Source organism: Westerdykella ornata (genome assembly GCF_010094085.1).
Source record: "Westerdykella ornata strain CBS 379.55 unplaced genomic scaffold EI97scaffold_52, whole genome shotgun sequence".
In the NCBI taxonomy this organism is placed as follows: Eukaryota; Fungi; Ascomycota; class Dothideomycetes; order Pleosporales; family Sporormiaceae; genus Westerdykella; species Westerdykella ornata.
The window spans coordinates 1-20,105 of record NW_022986902.1 but is presented as its reverse complement, the minus strand read 5'-3'; the positions used below and the strand labels follow the sequence as shown (position 1 = coordinate 20,105).

General features: G+C 53.5%; 8 protein-coding genes across 8 annotated transcripts; 3 read left to right on the top strand and 5 right to left on the bottom strand.

Moving 5' to 3' along the window:
- Positions 1 to 558: 558 nt before the first annotated feature.
- EI97DRAFT_351454 (MFS peptide transporter-like protein Ptr2) lies at positions 559 to 2,463 on the top strand (the record flags this gene model as incomplete). The annotated part of the gene is made up of 5 exons (XM_033794849.1): positions 559 to 1,204; positions 1,258 to 1,496; positions 1,549 to 1,726; positions 1,783 to 1,995; positions 2,081 to 2,463. Coding segments are annotated over 5 exons (1,659 nt in total), but the record flags the coding sequence as incomplete, so codon positions are not given.
- Positions 2,464 to 2,985: 522 nt separating this feature from the next.
- EI97DRAFT_446404 (uncharacterized protein) lies at positions 2,986 to 4,939 on the bottom strand (the record flags this gene model as incomplete). The annotated part of the gene is made up of 2 exons (XM_033800025.1): positions 2,986 to 3,581; positions 3,652 to 4,939. 2 exons carry the CDS (start codon positions 4,937 to 4,939, stop codon positions 2,986 to 2,988), a joined length of 1,884 nt encoding a protein of 627 aa, XP_033649189.1.
- A 441-nt stretch (positions 4,940 to 5,380) lies between these two features.
- EI97DRAFT_462618 (acid protease) lies at positions 5,381 to 7,221 on the bottom strand (the record flags this gene model as incomplete). The annotated part of the gene is made up of 2 exons (XM_033801282.1): positions 5,381 to 7,028; positions 7,085 to 7,221. The coding sequence occupies 2 exons, from the start codon at positions 7,219 to 7,221 to the stop codon at positions 5,381 to 5,383; spliced, it is 1,785 nt and encodes a 594-aa protein (XP_033649188.1).
- Positions 7,222 to 8,418: 1,197 nt separating this feature from the next.
- On the bottom strand, positions 8,419 to 11,242 carry EI97DRAFT_504796 (uncharacterized protein; the record flags this gene model as incomplete). Its single annotated transcript, XM_033802850.1, has 4 exons — positions 9,440 to 11,242; positions 9,343 to 9,371; positions 9,148 to 9,208; positions 8,419 to 8,968 (listed from the first exon to the last, which is right to left on the bottom strand). The coding sequence occupies exons 1-4, from the start codon at positions 10,921 to 10,923 to the stop codon at positions 8,419 to 8,421; spliced, it is 2,124 nt and encodes a 707-aa protein (XP_033649187.1). The 5' UTR covers positions 10,924 to 11,242.
- Positions 11,243 to 12,017: 775 nt separating this feature from the next.
- On the bottom strand, positions 12,018 to 12,881 carry EI97DRAFT_387424 (uncharacterized protein; the record flags this gene model as incomplete). Its single annotated transcript, XM_033796120.1, has 1 exon — positions 12,018 to 12,881. The coding sequence occupies one exon, from the start codon at positions 12,879 to 12,881 to the stop codon at positions 12,018 to 12,020; it is 864 nt and encodes a 287-aa protein (XP_033649186.1).
- A 1,465-nt stretch (positions 12,882 to 14,346) lies between these two features.
- EI97DRAFT_462614 (uncharacterized protein) lies at positions 14,347 to 15,452 on the top strand (the record flags this gene model as incomplete). The annotated part of the gene is made up of 2 exons (XM_033801281.1): positions 14,347 to 14,489; positions 14,711 to 15,452. The coding sequence occupies 2 exons, from the start codon at positions 14,347 to 14,349 to the stop codon at positions 15,450 to 15,452; spliced, it is 885 nt and encodes a 294-aa protein (XP_033649185.1).
- Positions 15,453 to 15,733: 281 nt separating this feature from the next.
- Positions 15,734 to 16,519, bottom strand: EI97DRAFT_387407 (uncharacterized protein; the record flags this gene model as incomplete). Its single annotated transcript, XM_033796119.1, has 1 exon — positions 15,734 to 16,519. The coding sequence occupies one exon, from the start codon at positions 16,517 to 16,519 to the stop codon at positions 15,734 to 15,736; it is 786 nt and encodes a 261-aa protein (XP_033649184.1).
- Positions 16,520 to 17,158: 639 nt separating this feature from the next.
- EI97DRAFT_453523 (aldehyde dehydrogenase-like protein) lies at positions 17,159 to 18,878 on the top strand (the record flags this gene model as incomplete). Its single annotated transcript, XM_033800462.1, has 5 exons — positions 17,159 to 17,286; positions 17,344 to 17,615; positions 17,666 to 18,135; positions 18,187 to 18,789; positions 18,846 to 18,878. 5 exons carry the CDS (start codon positions 17,159 to 17,161, stop codon positions 18,876 to 18,878), a joined length of 1,506 nt encoding a protein of 501 aa, XP_033649183.1.
- Between the last annotated feature and the right edge of the window lie 1,227 nt (positions 18,879 to 20,105).

Below are 20,105 nucleotides of genomic sequence, written 5' to 3'. Positions count from 1 at the left end.
TATAAAGAAGGGATGCTTACATAGCGCATAACGAGCGACGGACAGGAAATGTTTTTTAGTCGGTGACTGCCTAAGTAGGAAGTGGACTTTTTGTTGTCACGTTTCCTTCACCGCCGCCTTATCTGCCTCCCAAGCGTGATCGCTCCTCCCTCCCCTCTAACCTCATCCCAGACAACTGCACAATCAACGAGGCGATCCTCGCTCGCACCGTTTCGTTGCTTAGAGCTCAAGCCCCCATACTTTCTCTACATCGATTTCGCAGCCCTGCTTTCTCACCCTTCGCGACTGCTTTGCAGTGACCCTCTTCACCTTCACCGGATTTCCTTCGATTATGGCTACACATTACGCCGATCATTCTGTAAGACAACGACACTGACCAGCGTTTTTCTCAACAACGGCTGACGACTCCAGATCATGGATAAGCTAGCTGCAGAGTCCTCTCCGAGTAAGCGGTCTGAGAACCCCGACAAGCGCCTGTTGAGGGAGCATAACATGGAACGCTCTCCAACGTATTCGAGTGAATCTCCTCGCCCGCTCGCTTCTACCGAAAACCCAATGATGCCCACGGAGGAGGAACTTCACACTCTGCGTCGTGTCTCGGGAAAGATACCCTGGCTCGTCCTCACCATCGCCTTCGTCGAGCTCGTCGAACGCATGTCCTACTACGGAACCATCGCCGTATTCACTAACTTCATCCAAAAGCCGAACCCGGGCACTGCGACAGGACGCCCGCTCGATCCCAATGACAAGGAAGCGCAGCCTGGAGCTCTGGGAATGGGACAGCAAGCTTCCACCGGTATTAGCAACTTCAACAAGTTCTGGGTATACCTAATGCCGCTTCTGGGGGCCTACATTGCGGATACATATCTCGGCCGCTTCAAGACGATCGTATATGCGTGTATCATTGCGGAGGTGGGCCACATTATCCTCACTGTGTCCGCCGTTCCCGGCGTGATGGCGAGGCCGCATACGTCGCTTGGTGTCTTCATCCTCGGACTGATCTTCATGGGCGTGGGGACCGGGTTCTTCAAACCAAATATATCGCCGCTTATTGCGGAGCAGGTTCCCCAGGAGGTTATGCACGTGAAGACGACGGAAAAGGGAGAGAGGGTTATTGTGGATCCAGCCATTACGACGAGCCGTATCTACAATTACTTCTACCTATTTATCAACATTGGAGCATTGGTTGGCCAGGTGGGGATGGGTGAGTGCCAGAGCCCGCAAGAGTGATATTGTTCTTTGCTTACCGTGTGGCAGTTTATGCAGAGAGATACGTGGGCTTCTATCTCTCATTCCTAATCCCGACCCTCTTCTTCTTGTTGTGTTTTCCAGTCCTCCTGTTCTGCCGTACGAGATACATTCGGCACAAACCCGAAGGAAACGTCCTGCTACCCGCAGTTAAACTACTGTTCCTCGGATTGAAAGGCCGGTGGCATCTTAATCCAGTCCGAATGTGGAGGCATTGGCATGATGGCACGTTCTGGGAGTGTATCAAAGTGGGTAGCTTTCTCGTACCTTGGGATTTCGCTGACGATTCCGAAACCGTAGCCCAGTTACTTTGGATCGACGCGGCCATCCTGGATGGACTTCGACGATGCATGGGTAGATGAGGTGGCGCGTGGCTGGTCCGCTTGCTCGGTCTTCTTGTGGTATCCTCTGTACTGGATCACTTACAACCAGATCGAGAACAATTTGACCAGCCAAGCCTCCACCATGAAGCTGGGCGGTAGGTCTCAACCCGAAAGTTTGCCAATATAGTTGAAGAGACCTGACTTTGTGAAGGCGTTCCGAATGACATTATCAGCAACCTCAATCCTTTCGCCATTATGATTCTCATCCCGCTCATGGATACCGTTGTCTATCCTGCGCTTCGACGAGCTGGGGTCCGCTTCACTCCTATCAAGAGGATCACCTTCGGCTTCTTCTTAGGCACTGCGGCCATGGTATACGCCTGCGTCCTGCAGTTCTATATGTCCGTCACTCTTGGCTCTCCCTGTACTACGCTATCGCGCCCGCTAACCCTCCGCCAGATACAAAACCTCTTCAACGCCGTGCCTTTCCAAAGATGCTCTGAGTTCAGGTCTCGACTGCAAATCCCCCTTGACCATATGGCTCCAAACCCCCATCTACATCCTCATCGCAGCCTCCGAGATCCTCGCGTCCATCACGTCGCTCGAATACGCCTTCACCAAGGCCCCCAAGAATATGCGCTCCCTCGTCCAAGCGTTCGCGCTCTTCATGTCTGCGATTTCGGCCGCGCTGGGGTTTGCCCTCGTGGCGTTGAGCAGGAATCCATTGCTCGTCTGGAATTACGGGACCGCTGCTGTGGCGAGCTTCCTGGGCGGATGCGCGTTTTGGTGGTGTTGTAGGGGGTTGGACGAAGTGGAGGATCGGCTGAATATGCTGCCGAGGGGAAGGATGGGGGTGACGGAGGAGATGGAGATGGAGGTCAGGGGAAGGAAGAGGGAGAAGGGGGGTGGGGAAGGAGAGGGGAGCGCTGCGATGTGAAGAGGTGGCTAGAGTCTTGGGGATGAAAGTGTTCCACCAGAGAGTGTTACTAAAATGGGCGGCGAGGTGTGCCGGCGAAGTGATCTCAGTGAGTTCAAGGGCGTATGTGTGGGTGCCCTACTCGGACCGGGAGATGATGTGAGAATAAGGGGAAAAGGAAATGTGGTACATGTGGCAATCAATGTCAGATGGATTTTCCTTTGCTCGTTGCTTCCACCAAAAAACCGCATGAGGATTGTGATTTGAGAAGGAGTGTATGACAATGACGTCTATTCTATCTAGATGATGGTCCACGACTTGAAAAACACGACACGACAAACCAGGCTCCAGAACCCCCAAGAAAGAAAGATGCGTCAAGCCCGACTGACCCGAGAGAGAACCAATTTCTAGAAAAGCGCCGTCCAGGCAGACAATGATCTAAACATACGCCATAACCACACTCAACGACACCGCAACTCAATGGCAGCAACTCAAGCCTCAGCGCTTAAACCTCAACCCGCTCCTCGTCCTGCCTCTCTGCCCCGCCTCGCTCTGCCTCGACAGATGCGGACTCGTCTTCGTCTTCGTCGTCGTCGTCCTCCCCTGCTTCTGCTTCTTGGCGGGACGAGTCTCCTGCGGCGAACCATCCCCTCTCTCTGCCTCTTCCTCTTCCTCCTCCAGCCTGCTGCGCGCGAAAGCGACCTTCTTCGCCGGACGACGATCCGACGTTGCTGATCGTGAGACAGACGCAGACGCGGAAGCGGAAGCAGGAGCAGAGGTGGAAACAGCGTCATCGGCTTTCCTCTTCGATCCTGCCGCACCAGCACCAGCGCGTCGCGGGGGTGGTGGAGTCACGGGGATCGAGACGCCGACGTTGCTGCTGCTTGTGCGGGGACTGGACGAGGATATGGGTACCGCATGTCGTCGGGCCGGCTTGGTAGTGGACTGCGCGGCTGCTGCGACTTTACCGCGGGAGGATGGACCTGCGCCTGCGCCTGCAGCCTGAGTGGCTCTGGCTCCTCTGGGTCTGGTGCCAGTGCCAGACCCCGAAGCTGCGGTTGTGGTGATGGGACGGTGGAGTCTAGTCGTCGATGCTGGGCCATAGTTAGCACAAAAACCAGGTTGACGAGAACGCGGGAGAAGAAGAGAAAAAGGGACACATACAACCCGACGCACCACCAGCCCCAGTCCTCTGACCCCCCGTACTTCCCCTCCGCGAAAACGTCCTCCTCGGCGCAATCTCCCTCGGAAACCGCACCTCCTCCAGGAACACGCGCGGGACATAATCCTTTTCCTCCTGATGCTCCATATCCCCGCTGTTGAACTCGCCAACCACCTGCTCTAGCAAGTTCCCCTTTCCTCCTCCTGCGTGCCCAACACGCTGTCCGTCCTCAATATCCAAACCGCTCCTCACAGCGCGCACAGCTTCGTCGTCGTCAATCAGTTTGAATCTCGACCCGCTATCATACGGAGTGGCCTTGCTCCCCATACTCTGCCTCACCACGTCGAAGTCCACATGCGTCTCGACGGGACCCTCGCGCATCGGGCCCTGCGCGAGATCGTAGTCGATCATCAGCGACTCGTATTCCTGGAAAGCGAGCGTTTCGCCAAACGGCAGCGAGTCCGGGGCGTTGCGGTGGTAGATCTCCGGGTCGTTGCGGGGCCCGCCGTAGCGCCATTGGATTTCTCGGACGGGCGCGTCGCCGGTGCCGGCTCTGTTGGCGGCTTTCTTTGTGCCGGCGGCTGCGGTTTTTGCGGTGGTAGGTATTGATTTGGTCTGGCGAGAGACTTCTGGGCGTAGCCCGGTCGCTCTGGGGGTAGATGGCGTGCGTGGTGATTGTGTGACAGCCTTCCCTTTCCCCTTGCCTGGCCCTTCACATGCGACTTGGCTGGCAGTAGAACCTGCTGACCGGGGCGTCGACCTCTCCTGACCAACATCGGCCTTCTCCTTCCCTTTTCCCTTGGAAATGCTCTGGGCGCCAGAGATTCGCAGTGCTGGAAGCTTCGAGGGCCCGGCTTCCGTGAAACTGGTGCTTCTCTCAAGACCTCTATGCAGCGCTCGCGGTGAACGCACCTCCTCCATCTCTTGTTCTTGCTCATATTCGTCCTCTTCCCTTGCCACAGCCTCCGCCTCCTCGATTGCGTTCAGCTTCTGCTCCATCAGCTCCTCCAGCCGAGCGTACAAGCCCTCGTCAAAGGCGTAACCCTCGTCTAGGAACTTCTCGAGAATCTCGCTGTCGATCTTGTACAACCGTTCTTTGTAGAGCTGGTCAGAGTCGATGCCGCCGTCAACCTCGAGGTAATGAATCGCTTGGCGGAGACGCCGGTTGTTGGGCTCGGCGCCGGGTTGATGTTCCCCTGCGTCTGAGGAGTAGTCGGAAGAATATTCCTCGGAGACGTCGGAGGGAGCGACGTGGGGCGGGCGCGGCGTATAGCGGTATCTTGAAGTCATCTTGTCTTGTTGAGGATATAACTGATATGGTTTAGCAAACCGCGCAGCACATGTTTGATATAGAGCAAACCAACCTAGACTTTGGGCTCTGGCTGTTACTCCAAATTGACTGAGAGGTAGGAAGATCAGCGCGCGTGTTTTGAGGAATCTGGAAGAACCAGGGAGCCGCGCATGCGAGGTTTAAGATGGGACATGCGTGTTCTTTGATGCGGTGACACACAAAGAGGGCCGGAAGCGAGCAAAGGGCACCATTTCCGCAAACGGACTTGCGATCCGTGAAAGAGGGGGAACCTATAAGGCGCTTCTTTGTTGGCCCCAGGTAGATGCAACAAACGTGCAATGTGACCGAGCTCGTTGTTTTTCCATGGTGAATAATGGGACCTTGAGGAACCATTGTAGTCCGGGTTAGAGGTGTGGCTTCAGACGCCGTGCAACGTTTCACTATCGATACATGTCTTGTCCTCTTGGCAGTGATTGCGGCGACAGCGGAGTCTCATCGTCTTCCGTATAAGCCACAGACGCTGCTGGCGTCACGGAGGCCATTCCTGGAGACTTCTCATGAACGTGGCCCTCGCCCTCCAACTCGACAGGCGTCTTGGCCTCAATGGCTTCCATCTCGTAAATCTCTCGCGGCATCGCCTCCATCTCCAGCGGCTTCTCGTGCTTGCCCACAGCCGACAGCTCGATCCTGTGGGACGAGTCGCCGGTGACTTCGTGGCGCAGGCCGTCGCCGACTTCGTATTTGAGATCTTCGCCTGGGACTTCGTGCGTGGCGGAGTGCTGCATGTCGGTGTCGGCTAGCTCGTGAGTTTCCTCCACTTTCTTTGCTCTCTTGCGGCGAAGCAGGAAGATGATGAGAGCGGCGATGAGCGCTACAACTACGACGGCTCCTACCGCGATGCCTGCGATGGCACCGGTGCTTAATTTACTGCTGCCTCCGGAGTCCGAGTTTTGCCCTCCTGGCGGTTGGGTGTGATTCCTGGGCTCAAAGATGGGGAGCACATTTGCCGACGTCGAGGACGAAGGATACAGTGCCTGGGAGAGATTGAACGAATTCCTCCCATAATCCGCCGACAGGTATGCGCTCTGCAGGAAGGTCCTCCCAAGCACGTACTGCGTCTCATTCGCAGCCCTCTTGAGGGGGAAGTACAGCCCCGACTTGTTCCCCGTCAAGGCAGTCGTGGCAGTCTGGTACCAATTGAAGTAGGGGAGGGAAATGGTGACGGCGTCGCCGGTAAGTTGGGGGCCAACCTTGAACTCCACGGTCGGGTTCTTCTCCAGCAGCGATTCGTGCAGTTCGTCGTTCAGAAGATACAGCTCCGTTTCAGTATCCCAGACGAGACCAAAGGCTTCTTCGAAGAGGGCACAGGTGCGGTTGGGCAGCCAGATATCGGGGACCAGCGTGTCGATGTAGGAGATGATTCCGGTGCTCAAGAGAGGCTTGTCCGTGACGTTGGTCGTGATCTCCTGTATGGCGACCTGAAACTCTAGGGAAATATCCGCGCCAAAGGGAAAGACGACGTTGTTCGGCTCAAACCGCGTCGAGTCGTACCCACCGAGAACAAGACTCCCAAACACTTTCGGCGCCAGGTTATGGGATCCAGCCGTGTACGACCACGAGGAGCTTGGAATAGGCGTACTGGCGTTCCGGAGGAGTCGCATCAAGCTTGGAATCGGGTTGTTGAAGTCGGTGAAATTGTTGGGGCGTGGGCTCAGGGCCAAACTGCCTAGATAGAAGTCGTCGCTCACCATTCCGGCGACGAGCACACCGTCGACGGAGGGCAGTCCATCGCCGGCCCAACCCAGCGTCACCTTCTCATACCCATAGAGACCGTCGCCATTCAAGCCAAGCCGCTGCTGCAGGAAGGTGTTTAGGTTGTAGGAGCCAAACTCTTTCCAAGTGGACGACTCGTTTCTCTTGTACGTCTTCCCACGATGGTCGGTACACTGCGCGTCACGGCTGACGGCGCATGCTTCGGGCAGGACGAGCCATGAGGAAGACTGGCTGGAGGCAGGGAGGACGCGGATCTGTTGTGGGGGATCTCCCACCTCGATGCGGAACGTTGACCATGGGCCGTCCTTGCCGTCCCTATAGGATATCGGTTAGCGGACAAGCTGTGGAGGAGCGATGGGAGGTGGATATACCAGTATTGACTCGGCTGAACATTGATAGGTTTCCCCAGAGGCGTGGTGGTCTCATCTGCAGCCAGAACCAGAGCGGAGAGTGCAAGGACAAGCAGGGCAACCTTGGGTAGCACTCGCAGCCATGGTGAATCCTCCATAGATTCCAGAGGAGGCGGCCGTCGACTACCTTGGAAGTGAATAGGAGGCACACGGCGACATGTTCATGGCAGCGACGTGCTCGCGAAAAGAGGTGGAGACCAGTCGGCGACGAGACAGGACATGAGCGGTGGTCGCAACCGAGCCTTCCCCATAGGAGGAAATGGTTTGGGAAGTTCCGACAAGGGGAAGACGGGGGAATAGATTGCTGGACCGGGGTGGAAAAAACGTGGGTGCTGGCTGATTGGGACTGACGATGAGCTTGCCGTGCGTCAGCCAGGTTGATGGTTCAGCTCTCAATGACAGCTTTCGGCGTGAAACTTTGGAGGAGACAGCGGTTACGTGAAGCCCAACAATTGCATGGATATCCAACTCCACTGTGTACGTAGTCATCATTGTCATGATGCATGGTGGAGGACGTATAATCGGACCCTGGATTGCGCGCACCGTGCTCTCAACTACGCATGCCTTAAAGAACCGGTGAAGCTTGGCAGAGCCCCGTCGCCGGCCTGAAGCACAACGGACCAGTCACAGCTTCCATAGATGCCAATCATCTTTCCAGGCCTCAGCCTCAAGGCCATCATGGACCGTGATGGACGTCGGCGATTATGCTGTCTAGGGCCCGCCTTGGGAGGTGGGAAAGGGTAGACGCGTCTGTTTCACCAGCCCACTTTCCATGGTCCGAGGGCTGTTGAGCGAAGATTCTGAGAGGGGAACGTTGTGCTCTTCTTCCTCCCCTTCTTCTTCTTCTTCCTCCTCCTCTCTATCATTTACCGAACATAGCTCGCGTCCACGACATCCCCAGGCTCGCCATGCGCCCTCAGCATGCACTTCCGCTCGTTACCCTTTCCTTGCTTTCCACTGCAGCGGCCATGCAGCAGCTCCGTATGTATTCCCCCACCATGTCTTGTGGATTCGAGTTTAACCGTTACCAACCTACAGGGCCGCGAGGTGACGCGATAGTCAACGCTACGACCACCGCCACAACGCTGAATCCCCTCCCTACCCTCACCACTGCCACCACAAACCCAGAGAAGACGGAGCACTTGGAACAATCCGCCACTGGGTACGAACCGGAGCCCTCGGCAACCGCGAAGCCGCAAACCTTTACCATAACCGCCTCGCCCATAGCAGAAATCATCCAACCCTCAGCAACAGGGTGGGAAACCCATGACCATTGGGGCAGACCGCCGCCGGCCTCACAGCCAAACCCAGACCCGGGCGATGATCACACAAATCCACCAGTGATCCCACCCCCAGAGGACCATAGAGAGATTCCTGCAGTCCCGCAGGTCACGCCGGGCGGACCGGATGAGCTGCTCGACGACATCGTCTCGCACATCACCGATGCGCCGCAACCGGGCGCCCAACCAAATGCTCAACCTACGCCTCCCACGGTTGTCATCGACAATTCCGCCTCCGTCACGCTGACGCCAGGCCTCTCGACGACGGTGGGGTCGACCGTCGTGGTGATTCAAACTGGCACGGCGGAAAGTGAGACTGTCGTTGTCGTTAGCCCAAGCGGCGGCCGTGCCACGACGACCACCATCACAAGACCGCCGCCCAGCAGGACATCTACTACTTCCGCTGGAAAACCGGGCGTGCTTACTTCTGCGGGGGAAACTCCGATTTCCACGTCGAGCCCTGGCGCGGGTGTGGCGCGGTGGAATCGCAATGGGAAGATGGAATGCCTTTTGGGCATCGTTGCTGGCATCGGCATCCTCTTTTAAGGGGCCATTGAAAGATTGACTGTTTCAAAGGGAAGAGCGAGAAAGTTGGCATTGCATATAGTATGGCGTTTTGGGCGGTGCAGCTCTTTTCGACAAATACCCGGGCTCCAGCACAGGAGATAATCTTGACGTATGTAGCATATGGTAAACAACGAATAATATCCTTGCACAGGCAAGCTCTGTAAATGCGACTCTTACCAACACTCCACTGCCCATGATTCGCGCCCATTGCCTGGGTGTCGCAGCGAGCGAGCTGGAGCTGGACGTCGGAGCAAAAGTGATACTGTTTTGTATGAGGCTGGAAGGAGGGAAGGTGGGGTTGACGGGAGGGAGGAGAGCCGTCGGAAGGAAGGAAGGAACCACACTGCTGGAAAGTCGCCCTCTGAACCATACACTCGGGGAAGATCCCGCTCCCATGGATTCTATCATCGAGATACTATGTATACTGTACTACCGCTCAATCCCCATCCACCCACCCCTCCCCACATACCCTTCCACCCCCTCATCCTCCTCCACGTCCCTCGCCAACCTCCCCGTGACAACGCTCCTCTCAACGTCCCTGCCCCTCACATAAAACGGATCGAACCCTGCATTGCCGTCCCGCCGCCATGTTGCAGCACCAGCGCCCGTGCCAGTACCAGCTACAAACCCACTCGACCGTCGATCAAGCATCAAAAACCATTTCCGCTGGTGCACGGAGCCGATGCTGTTGGTCGAGCCGGGGTATGCGTTGTGCAAGCGCGTATTCAGGTCTTCCGAGGACGTGTCGGTGTCGAGGTTGGCGTCCTCTTCTTCTTCTTCTGCTCCTTCATTCGCGTTATCCGAGTCTCGGGGTGTGGGCGCAAAGTCAGTTTCTTGTATCCCGTCTTCTCCTGCATCTGAGGACGAGGAGTGTGAATTGATGGATGGCTGCGGCGCGGATTTCCGTTTCTTGCCCTGCTGCTGCTGCTGCTGCGGCTGCGGCGCAGGTGGTACGTACCTCCGTCTCCGTCTATGTTTCTGCAAGTGCGTCGTCTTGTGCGGGTTCCCGAAGTCGTTGTTCGACGGCAGACGCAGCGTTATGGTGTAGTTCTTCGGGAGCCGGGTGCCATGTAAGCGGAGACGGATATAGCGCGTTTGGAACGCGTGGATCAGTTTGTCGTTCTCGTGCTTGGCTGTTTTGGAACCTGAAACACTGGATGTCCTTCTTAGCGCTTCGATACCGTCTATTTCGGCTTCAGAAGCCGCAGACGATGTCCCCTCCTCGTCCGTCGTCTGCTGCGTCTGCGCAGTCGACATCTTCCGCGGCAACACCTCATAAGTCCCCGTATCCCAGATCAACAAACTGCCAGACTTCCACGACGCGCTTTCGATCAAATGATTCCAGTAATTGTGCACCCTCGTCTCGATCGCCATGCGCCCCTTGCTCCTCGAATTGGCGTCTCCAGGCAAGCCCTTGGGTATCGCAAACGAGACGGAACTCGTCGCGGAGAATTGGAGACGCAGGTCGTAGTGCACGCCCGCCTGGGGGTGGTTGTGCTGATGGATGACAAAGTGGTGGCCATGCGCGTGCTGGTTTTCCGCGTAGAGGGAGGCAAATGAGGGGACGGGGAGGCGAGGCACCGAGGGAGGTGTAGGGCGGCAGGCAAGGGTGAGGTGCTTGGTGAAGTAGGCGAGATGGTCTTCGATTTTGGCTTGGCCGGCTTCGACGGCGGCGAGTGTGGGCTCGGGACGGGAGAGGGGGCCGGTGGCGGCGTTTGTCTGGGTGGAAGAGGATGTTTTTGATATTGAGTGGGAGTTCACCGTGTCGCTTGGAGGCGTTGAAGGGGTCGAGTTGCTTAGTTTCGAACTGGGAAGAGGTGATTGTCCTAGAGAATGATGGTTGCCTCTACCGGTACCGTTCCCGTTCGGTCGCGGTAATTCCGATGTTTTTCTTCGCTTTGAAGGAGGCGGAGAGACACGCCGGATAAGACTTGAAGGGACTGGTCTCTCCATGATTTACGAGCTCATTCAGGGACCGAGCAAGATATCTCTTTTTCATCTGATCTTTATTCATCCACTCTTAATACCAGCTTGGTGGTTTGAGAAGAGATTCTGGACCTCTTGTTTCTTGTCGGTCAGTCAAATCGTGCCTTGGCTTGGATGCAGTCTTGATGCAGTCTTCAACTATGACGTCTGCACATGGCGCCGAAGCCGTCCAATGCTATCGTTTCTTCAATAAGGCCTTTCAAGGGAGTTCGTCTTCATAGAACAGGAAGATCACTTGGAATGCCGTTCTACATGCCTCATGTGGGCAAAGAGAAGAGAGGATCCATGAAGTTGAGTGATGGAAGCATAGGTGCAGTTGATGGAGAGAAGACGCTAAGCTAGATTCAGCATTAGTACATTCCAGGAAGGGTTAGCGCATATCCATCTATTGTACCTTGCATCTTCTCGCAATTGACATTCACCTGCTAGACAACTCGCCCGAGATACCAATGTAGCACGCAAACCATACTCCAGCCCTCGAGTCCCAGCTGTCTTAAACGGGCTGTCTCAGAAGAGCAATCGATTCCCGGGGCCGTCGAGACCACACGGAATGCAGCACTAACCGTTGTTCGAGCTGTCGTTTAGTGTTGAGATCTCCGACCGGCCTTTGAAGGCTGCATGAGGCATTAACTGCACCTCGTTCACCATCAGTGGCACTACCGCAGCGGTTCAATCATGCTTAGACGAAAATAGAGCTACCGTCGTTGGTTCACTTGCGAGATGGAACGCCATGGACTATTAGGTTTGATATTTCAAGAGCCAGAAGACAGGGTCAGAGGCAGATCGTAATATGGGACCTGTACTGATCCCGTGGCAGAGTTGTAACCTTATACAAGGTAGCTGAGAGGGCGACTAGTCGCCGCATCAGATGAATGCAAGACTCCATGGAACAATAGCCGCAAAAGTACACCCAATGTGTGAAAAGGAGTCGCAGAGAGATACAAGAAGAAACCAATGTCGATATCCGCCATCCACCAAAGATCACCGACCCGTTGTTACCCTTCGTACACACTTGTAGGTAGGTACAGTCAAGACCGTAGATTGTTCGGCCTTAGATTGATTCAGGCAAACTCCATATCCGGAAATGCTTCCTTGCACGGAACCTCGCATTGGCATCGCGGCGGAAACACCTCATCTTCCACGCCCGCATACCGGTAATACTCTTTGCGTCCACGAGGTTTGTGCGACCGGACACTCTGGACATTCCTCAGAAGCATTTCGACATGAGTGTGGACGGGAACACCACCCTCTAGGTCCATGTACATTTCGCGGGCTTCCAAACGTGTAATCTTCAACCTCTCTTTGGCGGACTGTCTTGCCTTCCAGAACATCTCTTCCTCGGTTTCGTCCACAAATCCAGTCACATGAAGTTCCCGGACACTGACTAATTCCTCCGCTATGCTTTCGTAAATGAACCTATGGAGGGCCCGAGGACATGGGTCATCCTCGTGGAACAATCTTGGGCCCGGTTGCGTGTGCGAGCATCTGTCCTTCCACCAACCGCTAGGGAGAACAATGTCAACCCTTCTCAAATTGGGTAGTCTTTCGAAGTATTCCACTGTTGCCAAGTCTCGCCCACGGTACAGGGGAAGAGTCCCGGCGGACACTTTGAAGAAATGGAGACTCTCTAGCCAGTCGAATTGTATGTGGAGGTGCCGTAGTCCATGACTCATCATCGCGAACCGATCCAACTCGGGGAAATACAGAGGAAACCTGCGGTAGATCTGCGCCAGAACCGCACTCCTTTCGGTAGTTGGGACCCCGGCGTCCTTCGACAGTTGGTAGTACCGGGATAGACGGCGAAGGCTTCGTGCAAGTTGTCCGATTGAGCTAGAGTAGACGATGAGGTTTTCGAAGACTACTTCGAGGACGATGGTTCGAATCTCTTGTGATACCTCGAGGAGTGAAGTGGTCTCGGGGAGCATCCGTCGAATCTCGACGATGACGTTCTTCTTGTAGCGCCGCCGGCTGGGGAAATTGTTCGTGTGCATGAAGATCTCGGGATGTGGATTGAGACAGAAGCTGAAGATGTGCTTCTTGATCTCGAAGGGCAGGGTTCGCCATGGTGAGAGTGGGAGGGTCGGTTCAGCATATTCGCAAGGTTGCTTATTCTCTTCCATGGTGAGAGGTGGGCACGAACTTTCAGAAAGTTCAGGTGGGGTGGAAGAGTTTATAACTCTTCCTAAGGAGCGAGAGTGGCTAGGTTGCTATTGTAGGAATAGGGCTCCTGAGAGCGGTGTGCCTGGTTCGCTCTTCCAATTCGGAACTGCCGTGCCACTTTGAGCCGTTGATCTGGGGGCAGTGCAAGAGTGTGTTCACGTCACCGATCATCGTGCTCTACGGACCGGTTGTTTGGTGTTACCGTGAATGAGGCCGTGGAGTGACGTGAATCCCATCAAGGCGCCATTTCGGTCCATTATCGACGATCGTAGCGCATCGCGCTCTGGAGAAAGATGTTGCCCTAACGTCACAGCAATAATTCCCCGCATTTAAACAAGCAAGGCGGAGAGTGGTATTTCGTATCCCTACAGTAAGAGGAAACAGTGAGGTCAAAACAATCAAGAACAACAATACCCATATGTTCTTCTCGAGTCGCCCACATCCGAGCCACCCATGCACTAGGGCACAGTAATAATCCAGTCGTAAACTTGCAGATCAACCACATTGGGCTGGATATTGCGGCATATTTTGCGTATCCAGTCTGTGAACCAACTATTGAATCTTCGGCGTTCGCCCATCTGATCGCGCAGGTGAAGTCCATAATGCTTGGCATTTGCTCCTATTGCACCGCTTTCCAGTCTACCATCACCAGAATACATGCCTTTCATGCGGCGTTTGTCGCTGATCCGCTGCTACTGCCTAGATCGCAGAACAGGGGCTGTTAGCTAGGGACAATATGCATGCAAAGTGGAATCTTGCAGATTACCACATACTTTATGGAGATGAAATGAGTGGTATGGATGTTTGACAGACAGCGAGATAGTCTCCGTCTTCAAAGAAATTGCGAGGTGGCCGTAGGAAGTGAGTGTGGGGGAGGGCATGGGAATATTTGATGTGGAGCGATGCAACGGAAATTCAGTTCAGCACGAGTGCAAAACGATTTGAAGCTTCCAAGACTTGCGCGTCCGACAGAAGCCCCAACCTGGGCAATGTTTTCTCCAACCTGAGGACATGACGTTGAAGTAAACTCAGTGAACTGCAGCGCCAAGCCCAAACACAATCCGGATGAGGTTAGTTTCAAATGAGCACGTCCCGCTTGCGCTTCCAGTGTCGATGTTCCTGTTTCAATGAACAATCTCTCGTCTACCTCCTATCGCAGATATTCCTATAAACCAATCTCTGACCTTTGACTCCATGCAATAACTCGGGTACTCCAGCTCAATTGCCACGATGAGTTTCAATACGGCACTCGATCTCTCGGCGGAGGAGGTCCAGGCTTTGGAGACGCTGCGCACTCGGTTCCATCCGCTTGTATGGAATCTGGGGCATTTACAACAGGAAATGGTTCAACATATGGACACTCCACCCCACTTGTAAGTGAGCTTCTGTCATTTTCACATTACGTGCGGGCGCGCAGCAATATTCCATGTTGGAACTAGAAGCCGTCCAACTGTTGTTCATTTGGATTCAAGTGATGCGGAGAGCGTCCTCTTAAGAATCTCGCATCTCTACCTCCGCTTTCCGGACCATGTCACTGTCTAGTTTGCTAGAAGTCTTGGAACGAGATTCCTATTTCCTTCTCTAACATGCCCAGACCTACTTCACAGCGTTATGCCGCGCTGGTCAAAACACATGTCCGAGCGTTGATGGAGTATTTCGACGAACCAGTGTCCCAAGCTGGCGTTCATCTGAAACGAGACGGGAAAGTCCTCACTGTACGCGACTTGTTGTCAGCATTGCGGCCTCATCCGGTAGCCCCGTTCCCGGCATTCATTCCGGAGACTGGTCCAAACGGGATTATTGACACGCTTCTACGTAGGAACCTCGCACCTGAGGATGAGAGCTGGATCGATGAGCGTGTTTGTCTCGGCGCAGAGTTCTGCGAGGTATCAGAGGAATTCCCATTGGAGGAAATACAGGCGCGACGGCCAGCAGCAAAAGTCGCTAGAGCGGATGGATCTAAGCAACAGTGGTCCGCGGATTCTATCTCAAAGAATGATGAAGACGAGCAGATGAGGCGTACTACTTCACATTTGAATGGCGAGGAAATCTCCAACATCTGGTCGACAGCTGGGGCTACCGTCGGCGAGCTTTTCATCCTGTTTGAGAAGGCCGTCAAGGGAACAGAGGATATGGGCGAAGGAACGAATGACGAGGACCTTGAGCGGATCGACAAGATCAGAGAACAATTGGGCGTAGATGAGGAAGAAGAGACGCCAACCAAGGAGCCAGGGGCAGACGATGGGAAGCCACGAGCCATGCAGGGGGTGCAGTCGGTAGAACAATATCCTCTCAGGATGTCAGAACTGCATAAGATTCTTGGGAAGGGGCGGTGATTACACCAAGGTTAAGGGGACGACTTTGACGCGTGGCTTTCTGCATCCATGACGGCGTTTCAGAAGAGATACCAGGTTTGTCTAACGGTTCAACTTGCGTTCTGCTATCCCAAATTACTGGATTAGTTCTGTGGGCTCTTGATGTATGCCGGAGGCAAGGTTATCTGGAAACCTTGAAGACAACCAATCCTCAGTTGAGTATATGCAACACTCTTGCCATTTTGCCCTCGTCAAACGGCAAATATTCGCCCCAATCAGGTACAAAAATATTCGTACGAGACTCACTGTGGTTTCAGAGCATATAGCCTTACAGGATACAGTTTCTTCGGGAATCCCTTTTGCAGCTCTGTCGCAACAACTCTCAAGCCAGCCGCTTCGAACAATGCTCTATACTTCTTGTCTGACCGCGTGACGCACGAGTCCACCTCGTCGAACCTATCGTTGCCCCAAGCATCTGTCGAGAGATTCTCCTTGACGACTATCCAACTGCCCGGCGTTGTCTTCTGCCCCGCAGCTCCGTCTCCCGCCGCCTCTGCTCCAGGCTTGCGCAACCCCTCTTTACACCGCTCGAGATAGGCAACGAGTTGTGCGTCCGTCAAGTGTCCCAAACACCACTGATTCCATATCAAATCATAGGCGCCCTTCTCCGGCACCCAATCCTGCAACCCGAGATTGATCACCTCCCCCAACTTCTCCATTTCCGTCCCGCCCTCCAGCGAGGCAACCAACTCATCCGTGAACTTCTTTACCGGCTCCACGACATCCACCCTCTCCGCCACCCGCATCAAAAGCCCCTTCGTTATCCGCCCTATGCCCGCGCCGCAATCGGCAACCCGTCGCAAAGGCGGTAACGGCTGTTTTGTGTTGCGCTGGGTCCCGCGCCGACGCAGCTTCGTGAGGAAGTTGGAGGAGCCTTGGAGGTCGACGCGCGAGGTTTCCGGCAAGCCGCCGAGCATGCCGTTTAGGTCGGAGGAGACGGAGTTCCAATAGCTGAGGGAGTGGGCATGGTTGATGAAGGCGTCTGGGGTCGAGATCGTCGGGTGTGGGTCGATCGTCATATCTATCATGGTGGCGAGATTGTAGGAAGCGTTGAAGGGCAGCAAGAGTGAGCGGCGCGTGGATTGAGACATGAGAGCACTTTTTCCAAGGAAGGTGAGGATTTTTGGTTGCTGATGTGATGTTCTGACCCTTGGCGCTGGCTATATTTATTAAATAAGCCGGAGAGCTTGACGCTTAGTGAGGTGGGGCAGCCTGCAGTGTGTACGGCGGGTGAGAACTTGTTGGTTCAACAATTGATGGATAACAAGAATTATACAGGTTCCGTCCGAAGAGGAGTTCGTGGTCGGTCTACCATGATCATGTCGTCTAGAGTAGTCTTAAGGTGTAGAAAAGAGAAAATGACGAATGGACCCGATATCGATAACCAACACCGTGCTGTTGCGGGGTTCCACACCATCGACGAATTCCAGCGGGTCCCTGCATAGATGAACCAGCCATGAACCAGCCATGAACCAGTCCAACCACGTTGAGGTCCGCTGATAGCTCCGCTTTCCCCTCTCCATACCATTGAGGCGATGTTCTCGTGCTCCTCCGGAGTTCGTAGAGCTCTGTCCTCTCGATCCTTTCCAAGTTCTCGCCGTCGGCTTGACACCCGTTGCTCGTCACCTTTCCCGTCACTCCTCAGGTTCACTCATCGGCCAGCTACCATGTCTGACCTATTCGTGGAGTTGACGGCCCCGAATGGACGCAAATATACGCAACCGAGGGGTCTATTCATCAACAATGAATTCGTAAAGTCGAAATCTGGAGAGACCATCACCTCCATTAATCCTAGGTATATCTCTGCTATCGTATCACTGCGTCCATTGATATCATACCTGACACGTCTTAGTGACGAGACTGAAATCGCGTCTGTCTACGCTGCGGGCCCAGAAGACGTCGACATTGCCGTAGCCGCAGCCCGCAAAGCCTTCAAAGATCCCTCATGGCGCGACATGGACACCAACGCCCGCGCCGATCTGCTGTGGAAGTTTGCAGAGCTCATTGAACAGCATAGGGAAACGCTAGCGACCATTGAGACGTGGGACAACGGGAAGCCGTATTCCGTGTCCTACAATGACGATCTCTCCGAAGTCATCAACTGTATCAAGTACTACGCTGGATGTATATCATCGCCCCCTTGAAGCTCAATGTGCAGTACTGACGGAAGGTAGGGGCCAACAAGATACACGGTCAGGTGATTGATACATCTCCTGCGAAGCTTGCCTATACCATCCTTGAACCCTTGGGCGTTGTGGGACAGATCATCCCTTGGAATTTCCCTCTCGCAATGGCAGCATGGAAGCTAGGCCCCGCCCTTTGCACAGGTAACACGGTTGTTCTCAAGGCAGCGGAGCAGACGCCCCTTTCGATCCTTTACCTAGGAACCCTCGTTAAGGAGGCTGGATTCCCTCCTGGTGTGGTCAACCTCATCAATGGTGAGGGTAGGAAAGCTGGTGCTGCGTTGGCTTCGCATCTTGATGTTGACAAGGTTGCCTTCACTGGCTCAACTGCGACTGGAAAAGAGATTATGAAGCTAGCGGCAGTCAACATGAAGAATGTGACGCTGGAGACGGGTGGCAAGTCCCCTCTGCTCATGTTCGAGGATGCGGATTTGGACCAGGCTGTCAAATGGTCTCATGTAGTAAGTGTTGTACCTCCAAATCCTTGGCCATGATTCTGATGATTCATTGAGGGCATCATGTATAACCAAGGTCAAGTCTGCACGGCAACCTCTCGGATCCTCGTCCACGAGAGCGTATACGACAAATTCGTCTCCTCCTTCAAAGACTACGTCTCCAAAGCCAGCGTCGTAGGCGATCCTTTTGCCGACGAGACCTTCCAAGGCCCCCAAGTCACCAAAACCCAGTACGAACGCATCCTCTCGTACATTGAGTCCGGCAAGTCCGAAGGCGCAGAACTCATTGCCGGCGGGAAACCTTACAAGGATGTCAACGGTAAAGGCTTCTTCATCGCACCGACCATCTTCACGAATGTGAAGGACAATATGAAGATTTACCGCGAAGAAGTGTTTGGTCCGTTCGTCGTCATCTCTTCGTTCAAGACGGAGGAGGAAGCGGTCGAGCGTGCGAACGACACCACGTACGGTTTAGGTGCGGCTGTGTTTACACAAGATATCACGCGGGGTCATCGGGTGGCGAGGCGCATTGAAGCGGGCATGGTGTGGATCAATTCGTCGAATGATAGTGATGTTCGGGTTCCGTTTGGCGGTGTGAAGCAGAGCGGCATCGGGAGGGAGCTGGGTGAGGCGGGATTGGAGGCATATACTAATAGGAAGGTATGTGTTTGAAAGTTGTTCCTCTTCCGGGAAATTCTCTTGCTAACGAGGAATAGGCAATCCACGTGAATCTGGGCAACAGATTGTAGGATGACTAGCGTAGGAGGGTATTGGGAGCAAATTGGTGAAGGGAAGCATGGTCGACGTGAATTTGTAAATGATGGGTCGTGTAATGATACTACCCTACTGTGTACAAAGAAATCTTCATAGATACTTATATGAGCGGCTTCCCGAGCACATGTGGATTCTGGTTCGGAGTTGGCGATGCAGTTCATTGAGTCGTTGCATCTGCTATCTATTATGTGCGTTAATCGGTGGGTTCCTTAGCATTTCGCGTCGCGTCTCACCCTCCCGCGTTTTTTGTATAAGACCCTAGACAGAAATAAATCTGCAGTAAAGCTCTATAATAACCTGTTGTTCCTAGGTTAAATTTAAAGCTGTACGTTTATATAGCAAATAGCCTATACTTACTAATATATAGTGTTGCAGATGCCTCTAAAACGCGCACGAAAGCTATCTTCTAGGGCTGTAGCCTAAAATCCTACGTTAGCACCTCTACTAGCGTTTCTAGCAGCTCCTAAACCTACTAGAAAGAAGATATTAAACCCTACTATCTAGATAAAGCCCTTGCAGCTAATACTATCTAATAAAAGGATGACTCTAAGGGTCTATATAGAGTTAGCGTATATGCATGTATAGTAAGCAGAGACTATTAATGGTAGAGATAATAGAAATACTAGAGATAGAGGTTCTATACTCTTATCCCTTCCTATACCTACTCTTTTAGCTGCTCCTTTACCTAGTCCTTAGTATATACCTAGTTCTTCTCCCTCTTCTCTAGAGCTAGTATACAACCTTAAGATCTAGTATCTTCTTTAGGTAAATAAGAAGCGTAAGCTTTAGGACCTTAATAGTATAACCTAGCATAACTTTTTAATAACAGCAATTAAAAATAAGGTTAAATAGTTAATTATAAGCAACACGTGCTCTATACAAGGGCAGGAGTTTAACTAGGTAGAAAGAGTTGTACAGATTTAGGCAGACTATCTAAAGGGCACCTAGGTTACAATAAGCCTTAGCAACTATAGTTTCTCTAAAGGACTACAATTTATATAGGCAATTAACTCTTACCTAGATTACTTTAAAAGGCTTTTTTTTTGGTCAAAATATGTGTATTGAGTCTAAGACTATGACACAGCTATACTAACTAATATACATCCTCTCTCAAGGCTCTCATATATGTTAGGCTTAAGTGAGAGCAGTGAGACTGCTTGTTAAGGCAGAAAAAAGGAAGGAAAAGGGGTAGGTAAAGGAGT